The 16,603-nt window shown below is 39.2% G+C and overlaps 1 protein-coding gene across 1 annotated transcript in view; it reads right to left on the bottom strand.

Moving 5' to 3' along the window:
• Positions 1–11,030, bottom strand: part of LOC128857127 (polyhomeotic-proximal chromatin protein) — a 39,648-nt gene extending 28,618 nt beyond the window's left edge. Inside the window, exon 1 of the mRNA XM_054092704.1 lies at positions 10,062–11,030. Coding sequence (XP_053948679.1) covers positions 10,062–10,096 — 35 coding nt within the window. The 5' untranslated portion in view covers positions 10,097–11,030. The remainder of the gene's footprint in view (positions 1–10,061) is intronic.
• Between the last annotated feature and the right edge of the window lie 5,573 nt (positions 11,031–16,603).

Genomic DNA, 16,603 nt, shown 5'->3' with positions numbered 1-16,603 from the left:
TGACGATGACGATGGTGATGATGATGATAATCGAAGATTGACTGTTTATAAGTAAACAACATACCCGGCTGTGATGGCTTATATAGTAAATTGGGGAATAAGTTCATAGCGTTTTTATATTTTCTTTTATTTTATAATGATTTGTTTGCTGTTTGGCAAGGGGTAAGCACTCATTCGATAGAACTCTTTCTGCTCCACAAAACAATGTTAATTGAACTTTTGAGTTATTTAATTTTTTACTAGTTTTGAGGTTTAGAAATGAATGGAATACCCAGGAAGCAAAAATCAACATTTTCGACAATTTCTTTGCTTTTCATCGAGGTCAACAAGCGTCCGAAGCAGCCCGGGACATTTGCGATGTGTATGGAAATGGTTTACAAAGTTCAAAAATGGCAACTTTGGCATCGACGACAGGCCTTCTGAGTTCAATGAAGAACGTCTCAAATAACTTTTCAAGGAGAACGGTGGCCAAACCAGTCGTGAATTGGCAGAAAAAATGAACTGCGATCATAAAATGACTCTCAATCATCTGCATTCAATGGGATTTATGGAAAAATTGGGAGTCTGGGTGCCTCACGAGCTCAACAACAGAAAATAAAAGAAAGTCGAGTTGCTGCTCAGCACCTCGCCTGCCATCGAGCAGCACGGGATCATAAGCATATGAAGGAAAGAAAAGAGTGCCACCCACTCCAGGAAATACGCCAAAGGCGAGAGGCAAGCCGGACATTCATCCAAAGAAGATCGTGATATGTGTTTGATGGGACAAGGAGGGCCTGGTGCACTGGGAAATGCCCGAAAAGAATGCCACGGTCAACAAATGGAGGGATCACCTACAGTTTAATGCCGCCTCCGAATGGCAGATGTTTGTTTGTGTCTGCGTTCGTTTGTTAGTTTTGAAAGGCAAAAAAGCCAATTGATTTTGTAAATAAAATAACATACAAATTTAGGAAAATTTTAGGGAAGCAATTTAGGGAATTTAGTAATTTCAGTCACATAACCATCTGGGTTTCATCGTAGCTGTGTTGTACTCGAATGTTGCGCTATGGTTTCCTAAGCTATAGATATATTGCTGTCTTGTTCACGTAGCCCCATCGCTTCTAATAGTCATACAAAAACAGGTTGAAAAGCAATAAATCTACGAAACTTCAACTTGGCTATAAGTGAAGAAAATCGTATCACCTACTTCTTCCTTTAAGGGGGAACACTACTGTGAACCCGTGAAAATTGAGTGATTTTCTTGAATTTTTTTTATAAGTAGGGATGATTATTTGAGGATCGGACAAATTATAATTTATTTAACATATATTCAACTATACTGACACAAATTTTTATTAAAAAATATTAAAAATTACAATTGTTATTAGAATTAATGCAATGGCGTCATAAAAAACTGGTGCACCCTGGTGGCCACGATACAGCAGTGAAAAATCATCTGAAAGCAACAAACCACAAAAATGCGTAATCTATACATCAATGGCGGTTTTTTCTTTTTTTGAGAAAATGGTGCAGGTTTGAAAAAGAGTTTGAGTTCTTACCCTTTTTGTTTTGTTGTTTTTTGTTTGTAATTTTTCTAATTCTTAAAAACGGCTATGTACGACTGTAGCCAATACCTACATGTACAAAAACAAAAAAAAAAAAATTAAAAAAAAAAAATTAAAAAAAAAAAATTAAAAAAAAAAAATTACAAAAAAAAAATTAAAAAACAAAAAATTAAAAAAAAAAAATTTTTTTTTAATATTAAACAAAAAATAAAAATTAAAAAAAAAATTAAAATCGGTTCATAAGTCTTCGAGAAATCGAGGCCACCGTGTTCAGAAAAGTCGTTTTGAGAAAAACGCGTTTGCATTGGCCGTTGTAACTCACTACCTGCACTTATTGCATTGGGTATAACTTCGTCAATTTTCAAGATTTTAAGTTAAATTTTTTTTTATATATTTTTGAATATATCTACTTTAAGAAAATGCAACAAAACATAGTTTTTTCTGAAAAATCAGTGGTGTTCCCCCACACTTTTACATCACCGCTCGAAATGTGCGATGTACTCGCAATACCTGGTGTCGGCAAGACTTTTACTGTTTGTTATAGTGAAAACTAATGTTTTACCAATTTTTTTTATTAATTTTCTTTTTATTTATACATTTTTTTTAAATTCATTTTTTATTTATTTATTAATTTCTTTTTTTTTATTTATTAACTTTTATTTAATTATTTTTTTTATTAATTAATTGTTTTTTTATTTATACATTTTTTTAATTCATTTTTTATTGATTTATTAATTTCTTTTTTTTTATTAATTAACTTTTTTTATAACTTTTTTTTTTATTATTAATTTTTTTGTTTTATTTATTAATTTTTTTTTTTTGCGATTAGGAGGGTTAAAAATGCCTAATGCATCATCGAAGCGGCCGTAGCAGCAATGGTATGTCCGGAGATTAAACCCCTCCCCCTCGTTTGGAACCTTCGCCCACTCTGGAACCGCTTTCGCATTACTTTAGAGTAGCTTTCGCTCTTCCTCATTACAAAAATAATTCATTGCTGATTATTCCGCTCTTAGTGATTATTCGCCGAGATTAGTTGTTCGCCGATAAGTCCGTCGAATGATGCAAAAGGGTTTCAAAAGATTCACGAGTAACATGAGAATGGGGCATCACCGTGCAGAAAACGAAGGTATTCCAGATTATATTCACGCAATCTTAGGAACGAAAAATTATTTAGAAATAAAAAAAAAAAATGTGTGTAATACTCGCCACTTACGACGTTCAAAACTTGAAGAAGTAATAAGCAAATACTGCCTTCCAGCTGAGGATCTACCGCCGGTATTTCACGCTCAAACCTACAGCACCAGCCGCCTGACACACACACACACACACATTGTTAATATAATCCGTCCATACATACATTCCAACTGCCTGCTTTCAAAAGTATGTGCGGTTTACTTTTTATAAATTAAGGCAGGCATTCATCACCTTTTGGTTTGGTGGGTAGAGCAAAAACGTAATAACAACTTACACACAAGAAGAAGAAGAAGAAGGCCCCATAAAGAGACTGGTTTCGTAGATTTACTACGTGGAAAGTGCAAAGCGCCGGCTTTGTATGGAGCATAAGACATTATTTTTTAAGAGCAAAGCGAATGCACTCGCCGCTGTTAAATCATCAAAGAACAAACGTACGACTTAATTTTTTTGTTGCTTTTTGCGATCGTATCCTTCTTTTTGTTTTCGGTTCTTTTTGTGCCTTGTGCTGCTTGGCGTTGCACAATGCTATTAATTCTTTTAGATCTGCTGTTAAAAATGAAATATCGGCAACATCATCATTAACGCAAGTCAGCAAAAGGTACAAAAACAACACAAAAAAAAGGCAAAAAGAAAAGAAAACGAAATAACAAAAACAATGGGGCAACAGTAGAAAACTGAAACTCATCGACAAACAACATTAACTCTGTGGCCGACGATTGCGTGCCTGTCGTTCAATGCCGTCCGTCCGCACGTACGTCGGTGCAGTAGTGTCGCCGCAGCGCTCTATACTGCGCTAACAACACTGCACTCACTAAGCGGTGTATGTAGTTGTTGTAGTTGTAATTGCTTTAGTTGTTCTTGGCAAAACAGTTGTCGCCAGGCACGAAGTGCAAACCTTGAATGTGTGCTGCTGATGCGATGATGGCTGATCGTGCGGCTAACGGCAGCAAAGCCAATGGCTATGACAACAACAACAGCAAACAGAACAGCACTTGAAGGCAGGCAAGCCAGTACGTGTGAAACATACATTGCACCAACAACAATAACATCTACAGTATGAAAAAAAAACGAAATCACCAGCAAGACTTTGTGAGTTAGCATAAAAGCAATAAGCAACCGCAACAAAAGCAAGAAAACGCAGAGTAAGAAGCAAACGTTAATATACCCAAAAAAGAAACAACAAAAATATCTGTGTAGCATAAAAAAGGCAGACAGTCCGCAATTCACATTGGAATGAAAATTAATCGAGTGCTGCGCCGCCTCAATGCTGCGCTGTTTTATGCTCACCCGTATACATACAAGCAGAGTTCTTCTCTCTACTCCGCTCCACTAATACAATACACAACAATACAACGGCCAACGCTTGCTTTGTTGTTGTTTTTCATTGATGCTTATTACATTCTAGTATGGGTTGAATTTCTTGGGCTCTTCTTTTTTGTACAAATTTATGGCGTCCATTCTTTTGATGATTATAATGGACGCAGCGGTGGAGGTGGAAACGGTGTCGAATGAATGTGAGCACATAAACCGGCATAGAGAAAATGAAAAAGGAATGTGTTCACTAGAGAGAGGGAGAGGGGAAGGAAGAGCAGCAGCTGATAAAAGTGCCAACGGTGGTGGCGTTCGTTTCGTTGTGACGGCTGCGCTTCGTTGCGCCACTCTTTCAATTAAAATGTACGACGGGTAGAAAGAGAAGCATAAACTTACTCGTCACCAGCGCGCAAAACTCGCCCTTGCAGCGTAGCTTGATAATGCTGTTACTGCCAAGAATGTGTGTGAGTGTGTTACTCTCCATCGTGTGTGTGTGTGTGTTACTGCATTACTGCTACATTGTATTGTGTTGTTGCTGCTGCTATGGTGGTTGGTGAAACGAAAGCAAGCAAAAAAAATATAAGGCGCAGCCGTCAATGCACTCCCAGGCTCATACACAAAATCACACATTCATATACATATGTACAAATATGCACACATACATACTAACCAACTCGCATGCAGCAACAACAACATTTATCGATTATTCAGCGCCTTTTCGCGCAGTTGTCAAATATGGTGTACCCCGACCGGTCTCTTAGACAAGAGCAAAAAGCCAACAAAAACCCGAAAACCGGTTCGCCAGCCACCGCTCAGCAAAGGTGCCAAAAAGAGATGGCGGATGCACACGTTTAATGGCCGCTCGTGCGAAGGAAATAGCAAATGTACGTTAAAATTAAGAATGCAAAATGCAAGCAAATGTAGAGAAATCGTGGCAATGAAAAATAAATGCTGAAACTACGTAGAGGGTTGCCAGATGTAACAAAGCTCAAATTGTGGACAAATTTCACAGTCGGCCACGGAGAGCAGCAGTCAAGCAATGACAAGAGAGTGCACGAAATGCGGTGTTATTGAGCAGCGGTGGTGGTGGTGGTAGATCGAATAGGCAAACCCTTAAGCATTAAAAACTCATAAAATGTTTGTAATGAATGCAAAGCATGGCACATTAGCACAAACTAAATTGCCAACTTATTATTGCCATAATTTACCCCTTGCTAATACAAGTACCAGTGCAGGGCTGGCGCAGGCAAGTAGCAATGCTATGATGTTTAACATTCAATACGCGTATCATGCGTGGTGTACGGCAACCCTCGAGGGACATGTAGTTTTGCTGCTGCTACGGTTGTTTCTACCACCAACTAAGTCTCGTTATGTTTTCAGCTTTCTCAACTCACGCTCGTACGTAATCTGATATTTTCCCCAAATATTAGTCCTTGTCTGCTAAATATGTTTTTTTCTGCTCCTTTCCAATTTCCTTCTTCACTTACTTCCTTCGCAAACAATAAGCGAACACAACAGCACACCGCCATTGCCAGACAGCAATGAAGTTGTCGACGCCAACTGCTATACATTGCAAGCTAACCAACCATCTCCAATATTAAAATAATCTGCACAGCTCATCATGGTGCAGTGGAAAAGTGTGCTCCGTCACATCACACGGCAACAATAACAGAGTATAGTGTCCAGCAGCAACAGCGACGACAACCAACAGCAAGAGCTACGCAACCAAGAAACTGGTTATTTTTTTTTATTATTATTTTTTTTTTTTATAAATGTGCATTTCGGGTAGACAGCTAAAGTAAAAAAAGAGAAGCAGCAAGCAGCAAGCAGAGTATGCAAGGGCAAGTCGAGACGTGGTTAGATAAAGAAAAAAAAGAAAAAATAGTAAAAAAGCTGATGTTAATTCAGTAGAAAACTAGTGTAAGAGGCGATAAGTAGAAAATGTTAAAAAAAAAAATTTAAATCTAGAAATATCGTTTTCGAAATGTTTTTGAAACAGAAGGCCTGAAATATTTATATTAGCTAGTTACAACCATTAAACATCCCCTTTTTCAGTTGAGCTCAGCTTTGATTTCAGAGCTAATGATTTTCTGTAATTTTAAACGCTGATTTTCAATAAGTCATAAAATTGAGAAATAAATAATTCTCACTAAAAGCGGAGCTTTTTGCACTGAAATGTTATCCATCAGGTCACTGTTTTAATGTTTTTTATTTATTAATAAATTCTAAAAAACAATTAATCCCTTTTGCGTTTGATTTTAGAATTAAAACATAAAAGTAGTGCAATAAAATATTTTTAAAATTTAGTGAATTTAATCAAAAATTGTGCTTTTATGAAAAATTAAGTGGGCAAGTACATGGAGTCATCAGCATCAAATTTCTAGAGTTCCAGGGGGCAAGTAAATGAAAAAGTATTGACAAAATGGAAATTAACTAAAAATTTCTCAAGGGATGAAGAAGTAATGAGAAAATAAAGTAAGAAATAAGTATTTGCTGTGAAGTAAAAATTCAAAATGTGCTTTACACAATTATTAAATGCATTTTGGGTATTTTTAATTTCAATGATACTAACTTTGACTGAAGTGATTAACATGAAATTCATATTGACATTTTTATATAATACCGCTCACTTGGATATATCACAAAATGGAGTTTTTTCTGCCCATATCTTATTTTCATTTTTATTTTTTTTCTTCTAAAAAACATTTTCTGCTTTGCAACAACATTAATGAAGTGCTTTCTTTACTATTTAATCGTCTTTGTGACTTTGTTGCAGACATTTTTCAACCAATTCCAATACCTCCAATAAATCGCACTTAGCTTTTTCTTTACAAAGATTCATAGCATAACTTTTGCTCTCTCTTAATGTACTTAACGCCAGTATTACAATATGTGCATACATTGAAGTTCTATAATTTCCCTAACAATAAAATATTTAAGATATGCATAAATGTAGCAACAACAACAACACACATTCGCATCCATATAATGGCTAGTTTTCAATCATTTCGCTTGATTAGAGTGGTGGGTAAAGTCTGCCGGCTGCTGCTATCGTTGTTGTTCAAACAGTGAGAGCGAGATCTACCTGGCTGCACTCTTAAGACGTGTACAGCGAACGAAAAAAATACAATACAACAGCAACAAAACTAGCAAATGTGAATTGTGAATTGTGCATCAAATGAAAAAGGGCGCATATATTCCCATAAGAATAGTTCATGATGCATAGTGTATGGAGTGTGAGCGCGAAACAGGCAGGGGATACGAACAAAACCAATTTACTAAGCAAATTTAATGGCCACTGCTGACAATCCGTCTTTAATTTTTCTACATCAAATAGTTAAATAAGTTATAACATTTAGAATTCAATATTTTACAAAGTTTTATTGTTTTATGAAATTCTTATTAGCTTCGCAGATTCAGAAATAACTCGCACCAAACAATTCACTTTCAGTTCGTTTGTTTTCACAAACACGAAAGCGAAAAGAAATGTTGAGTGGCAGCATTGCTCAATTCATTTTGTGTAAGCGAGAGTGTACACAACTCTCTGAGCGCTAAAGCAAAAACCGCACGGCTTAGTGTTGCCATATTACTGAGGAAATATTTCTTCAGCACTCAAGCTAACTTAGTAATTATTAAGGCTCTTCTACAAGCCACTTCTTTGCTTGCTATCTCTCTGCTCGGCTCACTTGACGAAAAATTGGCATGTGAAAGCAACAACAATGTTCTCGAGCAATCAAACTAACTTCTGCATTATTAGGCCTCTTCAAAGGCGCATTCATCAAAGTTAGTGGCACTAGACCAACAATATTTGTGCATTTGATTGTCAAAGTAGAAGACAGAGAATGGTTAGGTTAGGTAGTGATGGTTACCCAGAGAGTGGGCTCACTTGGACGAAAGAGTTTGGTACATCCTTTGTGTTACCATTGCAAGAGGGGAAACAGAGGTGAAGGAAAAGGACGATAGGACGAAGGGAAAGGGTTGGGGAGGGTTGAGTGTATGTGGACTATGAACGGTGACTGGTCTGCGGTTGTGTTAGCCTCTCTATGCTGCTGATGAAGTTCATCAGTTTTTTGTTATCAAGACCCGCTATATCAGCAGGCGCAGAAAAGAAGTGAGAACCAAGATGCTTGAATCTTAGTCCCGCGAGAGCTGGGCAGCTGAGGAGCAGGTGGTGAGATGATTCCACCTCATCCTCCATACAGCTGACGCAAAAAGGACTCGAAGTGATTCCGAGTTTCACGGCATGTGTACCCCGCGGGCAGTGCCCCGTAAGGATGCCCACGGAATTTGAGAGATGAGATTTCGTCATCCTTAGAATATCCCTCGAACGCCTCCTATCCAAACGTGGCCAGAAGGACTTCGCGACCCTACACGTTCGTGTACTTACCCAGCGCTCGCTGAGTTGGTGCAGAGCCCATCCTTTCAGGAGTAGAGCGCAGGTTGTTCGCGGACACATTGCCTCACAGGTCCCTTGTCTGGCCAGCTCGTCGGCTTCGCAGTTTCGAGCAATGTCACTGTGGCCATGTACCCAAACTATCTTTATATTGAAGAACTCTGATGCCATCGAGAGAGAGACCAGGCATTCCCTGACCAGTTTCGAGTGCACCATATTAGAGCCTAGGACCCTAATTGCCGCTTGGCTATCGCACTAAATATTGACCATCTTTATAGTTATTCCGCTAGTAAGTAGCCAGTCAGCTGCTTCTTTAATTGCGGTCACCTCTGCTTGGAACACACTGCAGTGATTCGGTAGCCTGAATTTCAGTTTGGTAGGGAGCTATTTACAGAAAACTTCTCCTCCAACTCTGCCGTCCAACTTCGAGCTATCCGTGAACAGGTTAACCAGGCCCTGTCCCCAAGTGCTGCTCCCGGTCCACTCCTCCCTTGATGGAATATGGGTGGAGAAAGTTCCGCTTGGACTAAGCGAAGGCACACACTGATCCGTCGACGAGTGGATGAACTCAAAGTTTATGAGGATGCTTGAGTGCCCATATGTGAGATTGAGCTTATAGCCCAAGCCCCTCAGTCTAATTGCGGTACGTTCAGCGGCAATTCTACCTGTCATGTCTATAGGTACCACATTTAACATTACATTAAGCGCTGGAGTGGGAGTAGTTCGAAGGGCCCACTGATTCCAATGAGTGCAGGCCTTTGAATTCTCTCTAGCTTTTTAACTGATGTCGTCCTCTCTAGTGAATTCCACCAGACAACGACTCCATATAACAAGATTGGCTTTATTATGGTTTTAAACAAAAAATGACTTTGACTTGTTTTATCCAGGGCTGACATTGAAAATGACACATCAGCTGATTTACCAATACCACCTTTAATATATTCGCCTTGGCCTCTTCCATTTGCCACTTCAATAAGTACGATTTGTTTCTAAAATTTCTAAATATTTATTATATTTCTTATTAGAAAATAGTTCAGAATGTAAATAAATATTTTGAAGTTCTTAGCGATATTTACTTTACTAGTTTATCAAGCAGATCCTACATCTATATTTTACTTCATTAAAAGTGGTTCGAATATTTTATTTTGAAATTTTTTTATTTCATGAATGCGCTATTCAAATTCAAAGTAGCTTGTTTTAAAGTGAAAATAATAAGGTTTAAAATTTGTATTCAAAATAAAAATCTTATCAGCACAACTGATCAAATCAATTGCTATTTTAAATTTCCCTTCGATTTTTTTTTTAAATCTAACAATAACTTTATGCCCCATTTACGAGTAAGTGCAAGTACCAGCAAAATCAACAGTTACTTTGTGTAAATTTTCATATATTAAGCAAATCTGGCAGCGCTGTTGGTGTAACAAACGCATGCCCATGTTCTCAATATGTTAACTCTCCCGCTTTTTCAGTCTCTTGTGAATGCAATCACCAACTCTCGTACGAGACCAAGCGTCAGATGACAATAAAGTGTGCATAGTGTGAAGCAAAAGTAAAAGTTTAGGAAATAAAATTACTACGTTTTGTTTTTTTGTTTAAATAAATGTATGAAAAACAAGAAATACCTTTTCGAAATAAACTTCAATCCACGACGATCCATCGTTCAACGAAAAATTGAATTGAAATAACTTAAAAGTTTGCATGCAGCATAGTCAGTCAGTTCTGTTCGATTTCTTTTTCCTTGCCAACTTATAAATACTTTACACACACACAATGAGCAACAAATTGAACAAAGCAAGAGATAATAGGGGAAACAGAGAGAAACAACAGAAGTGTAACTCAAATGTACGAACAGAAAGGCAGAAATTGACACTGTGTATTAACGCAGCTAAAAAATTTTACTGCGATTTTTGTGTGAGTTTTTATTCCTATTTTAGTGCGTTTGTATATATTTTTGTGGGAATATACAAATAGGTCAAGCACCTGTATGCGAGAGTATAGGGACCGTTGCTGAATATACAAACATGCCACACTTACGCGTACAAACACACAAAAAAAAAACAATACACGATGGCAATGCAATATAAGCTCCAAAAAAATGTCACAAAATTTCGACAGAGTTCAAACGTTTCGCGATTTTAGTAATTCACTACACGACGAGACACTTGATTTGCTTTTTTATAGACGCTTATACGATTTTATTTGACGAGGTTTAATGCTAATGCATTTCTCATATCTTTCTTTATTACTCAAATTGTAATTCACTTCAATTTTTATGCAGACGACACTCCCCCGGCCATACACTACGACAGCACTGCATGGGGTTTGCTAACATTGAGATTTTCATATTGGCGCACATCAACGAAGGCAGCTCAGTGGCTTCTTTTACTACTATTAATTGTTCGAATGTATGCGCGTGCTCTCGCACTCTCTCTCTCTCTCGCGCTAACCAAGAAAATGTTGTACAAATATCAAGCAATTGCTCTCTTGCTCTTTCACATGCAGAGAGCACACAAATTCAAAAATACTGCGAACAAGAACCAAAATGCGACTGAACTTTACGACGAACACACTTCAACTAAACCAACTCAAGCAACTACCAACTGACACGGCAACTCTGCTGGCCTGCACCTCGTCGAAAAGCAACGGCGCGTTATACATATACTTTCCCCAACAACAAAACAAACATATATAGCCCAACAACTACAGCCCAAAGCAATTCAATAGCGAGCAAAGGCGATGGCAGCCAGACAATAAACCAACAACACAATGTTCGGGTAGCAAAAAAAAAAAACAAAACCGGTCGCGTTTGTGCTATGCTAAAAATTGTCTACTACCTTTAGAGATGTCCAGGCGTGCGAGCAGCATGGGCATAGGCACTCGAACAGCGTATCCCGTTCTCGCATGCAACGCGAATAGGCAAGCGAAACATTTTTGGGGTGATTGTAATCTGTATACAGTCGGAAGGCAAACGAAAGAAAAAATGTCATAAAATACATCTGGCGAATTTGTTATGCCCGCTGCCCGTCCCCTTCTGCAACGACGTACATATACGGTGAACGACACCAACCGACATCTGCTTTGTTGCTGCTACACTGCTGTATTGTGCGATCGCTATTACCCTCTGCTATATTGAACACCGCTTTCAATTAACACAATGACAGCCAAAGCAAGCAGGCAAGCATACAGCGAGCCAGCCAGCCAGCGAACTCGAGCAAGTAAAGAGGCAGTAGCTACGCGACCCGCGTGCGTTCTTCATTTTTCCTACCTCTCACCCATTGCGCCTGCTTCTTTGCTTGCCGTGCACACGTACGGAATAATGCTTTGTTGGTATTTGTGTATGCTAGTGCCAGTATGTTGGTGTGTGTGTGTGTGTGCGTATTCGAGTGCGAGTTTTTGGTGTGCGCGCCTACCTGCCAAAGTAATTTATTTTTAGGTCGTTTTTGTTGTTGGTTTGCAATGGCACGAACGAATGAATGTTGTATCACGAAATAATTCTATCCATGCGCAGAGCATTTCAAAAAGTGCGATGAAAGAAAAAAGGAAGAGGTTTAAAATATGTACCAACAACAACAAGAATTAATCACTTTAGAGCGCAGGCATTTGTCTTCCACCCTCTTTACACTTCGTTCGTTCGTTAGGACACTACTTTACGAATTTCTCTTCAATGCAGCTATACAACACAACGAATTTCATATGTTCGGTTCACATGCATGACCATATCTTTTGTTCAAAATCAATTGCATTGTTGTTGTTGTTATAGCCAAATATACGTACGTTGCTAATACTGGTTTTTATTGAAAAATGCTTGACGACTTTTGTTGTGCTGTGCTAGCAAACAAAAAATGTCTAGTAGTTACCATTGAGCCGCTTCAAGCAAATGATGAGAATGATGATGGCAACAACCCCATTCCTTTTGTGATTGCTACATTTGTTGTAATGGATTTTGTTTTTATTGTTTTTATTGTTTTTGTTGTTTTGTATTCATACTTCATTTCGTTTTTTGTATACATACATATGTACATATTCCTTCTTTCTGTTGGACTGGAATTGACTTTGACTCGTTCGACAAATGTTTGTTGGTGGCCGAGTGGGCACATTGCACTCCGCGATCTACATCGTCATTCTCATTGCCGTCACTTTGGCCGCCGCCATGTTATTTTTACTTTTCATTTAATTGCACGCTCGCTCGCTCGCTGTTTGTTGTTCGATTCTCGTTGTTACACTGTCGTTACTACAGATATTTGTTGGTGTTGTTGTTCTTGTTGGCTTTGTTGTTTCTGCGTCGTTGGCGTAGATTTCTTCATTTTTATTTTAATCTTTCACACCCTGTTGGTTAGTGGCTACTGGTGCTTTTCGATTGCAGAGTCGCCGCTTTGCCTATTAGCTAGTTCTTATACGCTTTTATCACTCTTTTGATTAGGTATGCTCATGCATACATACTACAATATAATGGCATGTATATGTATGTAAATGTGTATAAGCATGCATGAGCGGTGTATGGGTATATGCATGCATGTTGTTGTTGACGATACTGTTGCTGTCGTTTTCGTTCCCAACTGTACATTGATGGCGTTGACAAATCTAATATCAATATGAGCGATGGAGATGACAATCGCTGTGGGTACCATTTCTCTTGCGTCTCTTTGCCAATGTATTTTGTAGCGCATGCGCTGACTAAAATCAGCCGCTGCTCCCTCAGTACTCTTCGAAACGGTCATTCGACCGCTCTCACACCGTCAGCCCCCTTCGTTCATACACTTCAAATAATACACATAAATGTGTGGGAATAGCTTTTTTATGGCTTAGCTGTGGTTATGAATATCGTAATAAACTATCGATGAGAAGAGGATTAATTACTTTGGTTTCGTTGAGGGCAGTTCATTACGTTGGTTACATTAGTTGGCCACTTTACGCCTTGTAAAAAGAATTGCACAAAATCCGTTCTGCTCGATTTCCGTCTGTTCCATTCCATTTTATTCCATATCATAATTTTATGTATGAAAGGGAATGATTCAGTATAATCCACTACATTCCACATTTTTTTAGGGATTGCAAATAATATTGGGTTGGGGAAAAAGAGATGTCGTATTTGTGATCGAAATTCGACACTTTATTTAACGTACTTAGAATTATCCGATTCAAGTCAAATATGCCCCGTTTTGTTCGCAAACTTGTTGCCATTTAGAAGGCAACTTCATTATCCCCCCTCTATAAAACCCTCCTCCTTATTTGCAAAAAACTCAGACAACCAGTTTTCGCAAGCCTCTTTTGAGGCCAACTTGATATCACCAAGGGCGTTTTGCATGGACCGGAAGAGAGGATAGTCACTTGGTGCCAGGTCCGGACTATATGGTGGGTGCGATAGGACATCCCATCCGAGCTCCCGTAGCTTCTGGCGGGTCGTCAAAGATGTGTGAGTTGTCCTGTTGGAACACAACACCATTCCTATTGACCAATTCTGGCCGCTTCTGGTCAATCGCCTGCTTCAAACGGTGAAGTTGCTCACAGTAGAGCACCGAATTAAGGGTCTGGCCATAGTTGAACAGCTTATAGTGGATAATTCCCTTCCGATCCCACTAAACACACAGCAAAACCTTCCTGGTGATCAATCCGGGCTTGGCGATGGTTTGGGCCGGCTCGCCGCTTCTCGACCACGATCATTTTCGATTGGCGTTGCCGTACGTGATCCACTTTTCATCGCCAGTCACCATCCGCTTCAAAAATGGGTCAAGTTCGTTCCGTTTTAGCAGAGACTCGCAAGCGTTGATTCGGTCCAAGAGATTTTTTTGGCACACAAACATCCAGCTTTTTTTGGAATCCAATCTTCTGCAAATGGTTCCAAACGGTTTTGTGGTCTACACCTATGTAGCTCCTGTCTAATCGAGCGAATGCTCACATGCCGGTCTCTTTGGATAATTTCAACGATTTTATCAGTCTCTCCGACGATTGGCCTACCAGTACGGGGTGCATCTTCGACATCTACTACACCAGAATGAAATCGATCGAACCAACGCTGTGCTGTGCGAATCGTTACAGTATCAGGCACATAAACTTCACAAATTTTTGCCGCCACCTTCGTTGCACTTTTACCTCTAAGGTAGTAAAAACGTAAAATATGACGAATTTCTTGCTTGGTGGACTCCATCTTTGACGCGCTATAACTTAAGACTGAAATGTACGATCACAACACTGTCAAAGAGACACTTGTAGGACAGATCGTTGTCTTCAAATCGCCGTTTAGTGTGACCCGATGCAATAAGTACAACGCAAGATATGTTTAAATGTCGCGCTCAATTGACAAAATACGACATTACTTTTCCCCTAACCCAATATATGTATGTATATTCTGCTGGATCTCAGTCTCCATTTATTCAGTGGATGCTTCGATGTAATCCTATACATTCCATATTTAATTAATCAAAAAATAATTAATTTTCTTTCCATCACATTTTACGTGCAAGATATTAAATTCGAGATTATATTAGATTTGCATTAGAGGAGAGAGGACGCCATCTCCAGCCTCTACAACCAGAATTGATCTATGATAACTCACCCATACATATGTCACTAAAGAACCTTGCAAGGCGCTTTGGTGAGATGCCAATTACGACGTCGTGTGCTTCCGGGCACATTCATATTTAGTGCTGTGGTACTCCCCGCTCTTCATAACATAATTGAACAAAATTGATCAATCCTTTAATGCTCTCCTCTGAGCTAGAAAGCATTTGGCTACTCTAATTTTGTACTTGGAAATCCTTGCTGATATTTCCAAATTGAAGGTTTCATTTGTAACCTTCAGTAAAGGGACTGCTTCAACTTCATAACAGTCTAAGGAAGGCGGCACCTTTTCTTTCCACTTAATTCTCCATCTGCCCAATCTCGCCAGATACCAATATAAGGTATACCCAAATCATGGATGCAATGACTACTAATAGTTGACGACAGTCCCATGCCAGTTTTGAGGTTTTTTTACACCCTTGTTCATTCCGTTCGGGAGCATAGGGTCGAGGCCATCTGCCATCGTACATGGTTCTGGGCTTAAGTTTTTGCGCCGTCCCATGCATCTGCTAGTTCGCGCATCATCGACCTTCGCCAAGTGATCTTTAGTCGACCGCGACCTCTGCTCCCTTGCGGGTAGCAGTCCAGTGCCATTTTCGTGATGCTATCTGAGATAATCTTATCTTATTTCAGAGCTCGGAGCACTGCCCTGCTGTCTTTTAACTTTTAACCAGAATTTTAAGGAATTGTTTTTTCTGGTGACGATGCTAAGATTTTTATTCCATATAAAAAAATTCGAACATTTGTATGGAAGTAGAAGCGTGAGACCTCGGCGAAAAAAATTGTCAAAAATCAACGGTATTTTGTAGTGACTTGAAACTTACACTTTGTTATGCTAAGATTCAATGGGCTATAAAACTGCTTACTCAGAAAAATTCTAAAAATACTGAATAAATGTTTTAAGTTTTAAAAAAGTGTTTAAATAAATAAAATTGTAAATGGATTGAAATTTTGCGTTGTATGTTTTTTTTTTGTTGTAGTATGAACTACTGCAGTTGGACAGGTGCCATCAGGACCAGGCGACTTGAAGGGCCCGAAGGAGGGGTGCTCATCCAGCAGCCAGCCCGGGTTCTGAAGGCAATTGGCATACTTCCCAAGCTGGTGCTGCTAGATATCGGACTCGTCGGAAAATGAGCGTCGAGAAACAGTTTTAGTGATTCCTCGCCGCTCATTGCCCAACGTCCCGATTCATTCCTCAGGTATCCCGAGGGAGCCGAGCTCCTCGTGAGTATTCGTCTAAATCTTGAAGACTCATGAGACCACTCCACGGTTTCTTCCACAGAAGTTTCTCCAAGAGTCCGTCTTCGGACTCTAATTTCGGTCTTATACTATAGATTCCTAGCCAAAAAAAGTGTGCGTTTATAATTCGGCAACGGGGTCGTGGGGTTGGGGTTTCATAAGGGTACGAAAGGTGGTTAGGGCGAGTACTGCTCTGTACATCTAGAAGCGCCTCGGGAGTTAGGAGGTTATCCTTCTCACCTCTCAGGCAATATCAATATGTTCCATACGTTGGGGTTTGTTCATCCGAACAACAGTAAGTCCTCTATCACGATGGAGATGACTTCCCCCTATGGACAGTCTTTCGCTAAAAATAATCTAACTATTT

The sequence above is a fragment of the Anastrepha ludens genome, chromosome 3 (genome assembly GCF_028408465.1).
Source record: "Anastrepha ludens isolate Willacy chromosome 3, idAnaLude1.1, whole genome shotgun sequence".
In the NCBI taxonomy this organism is placed as follows: domain Eukaryota; kingdom Metazoa; phylum Arthropoda; class Insecta; order Diptera; family Tephritidae; genus Anastrepha; species Anastrepha ludens.
The sequence above is the reverse complement of the archived record's forward strand: the minus strand, read 5'-3'. Positions and strand labels throughout refer to the sequence as shown.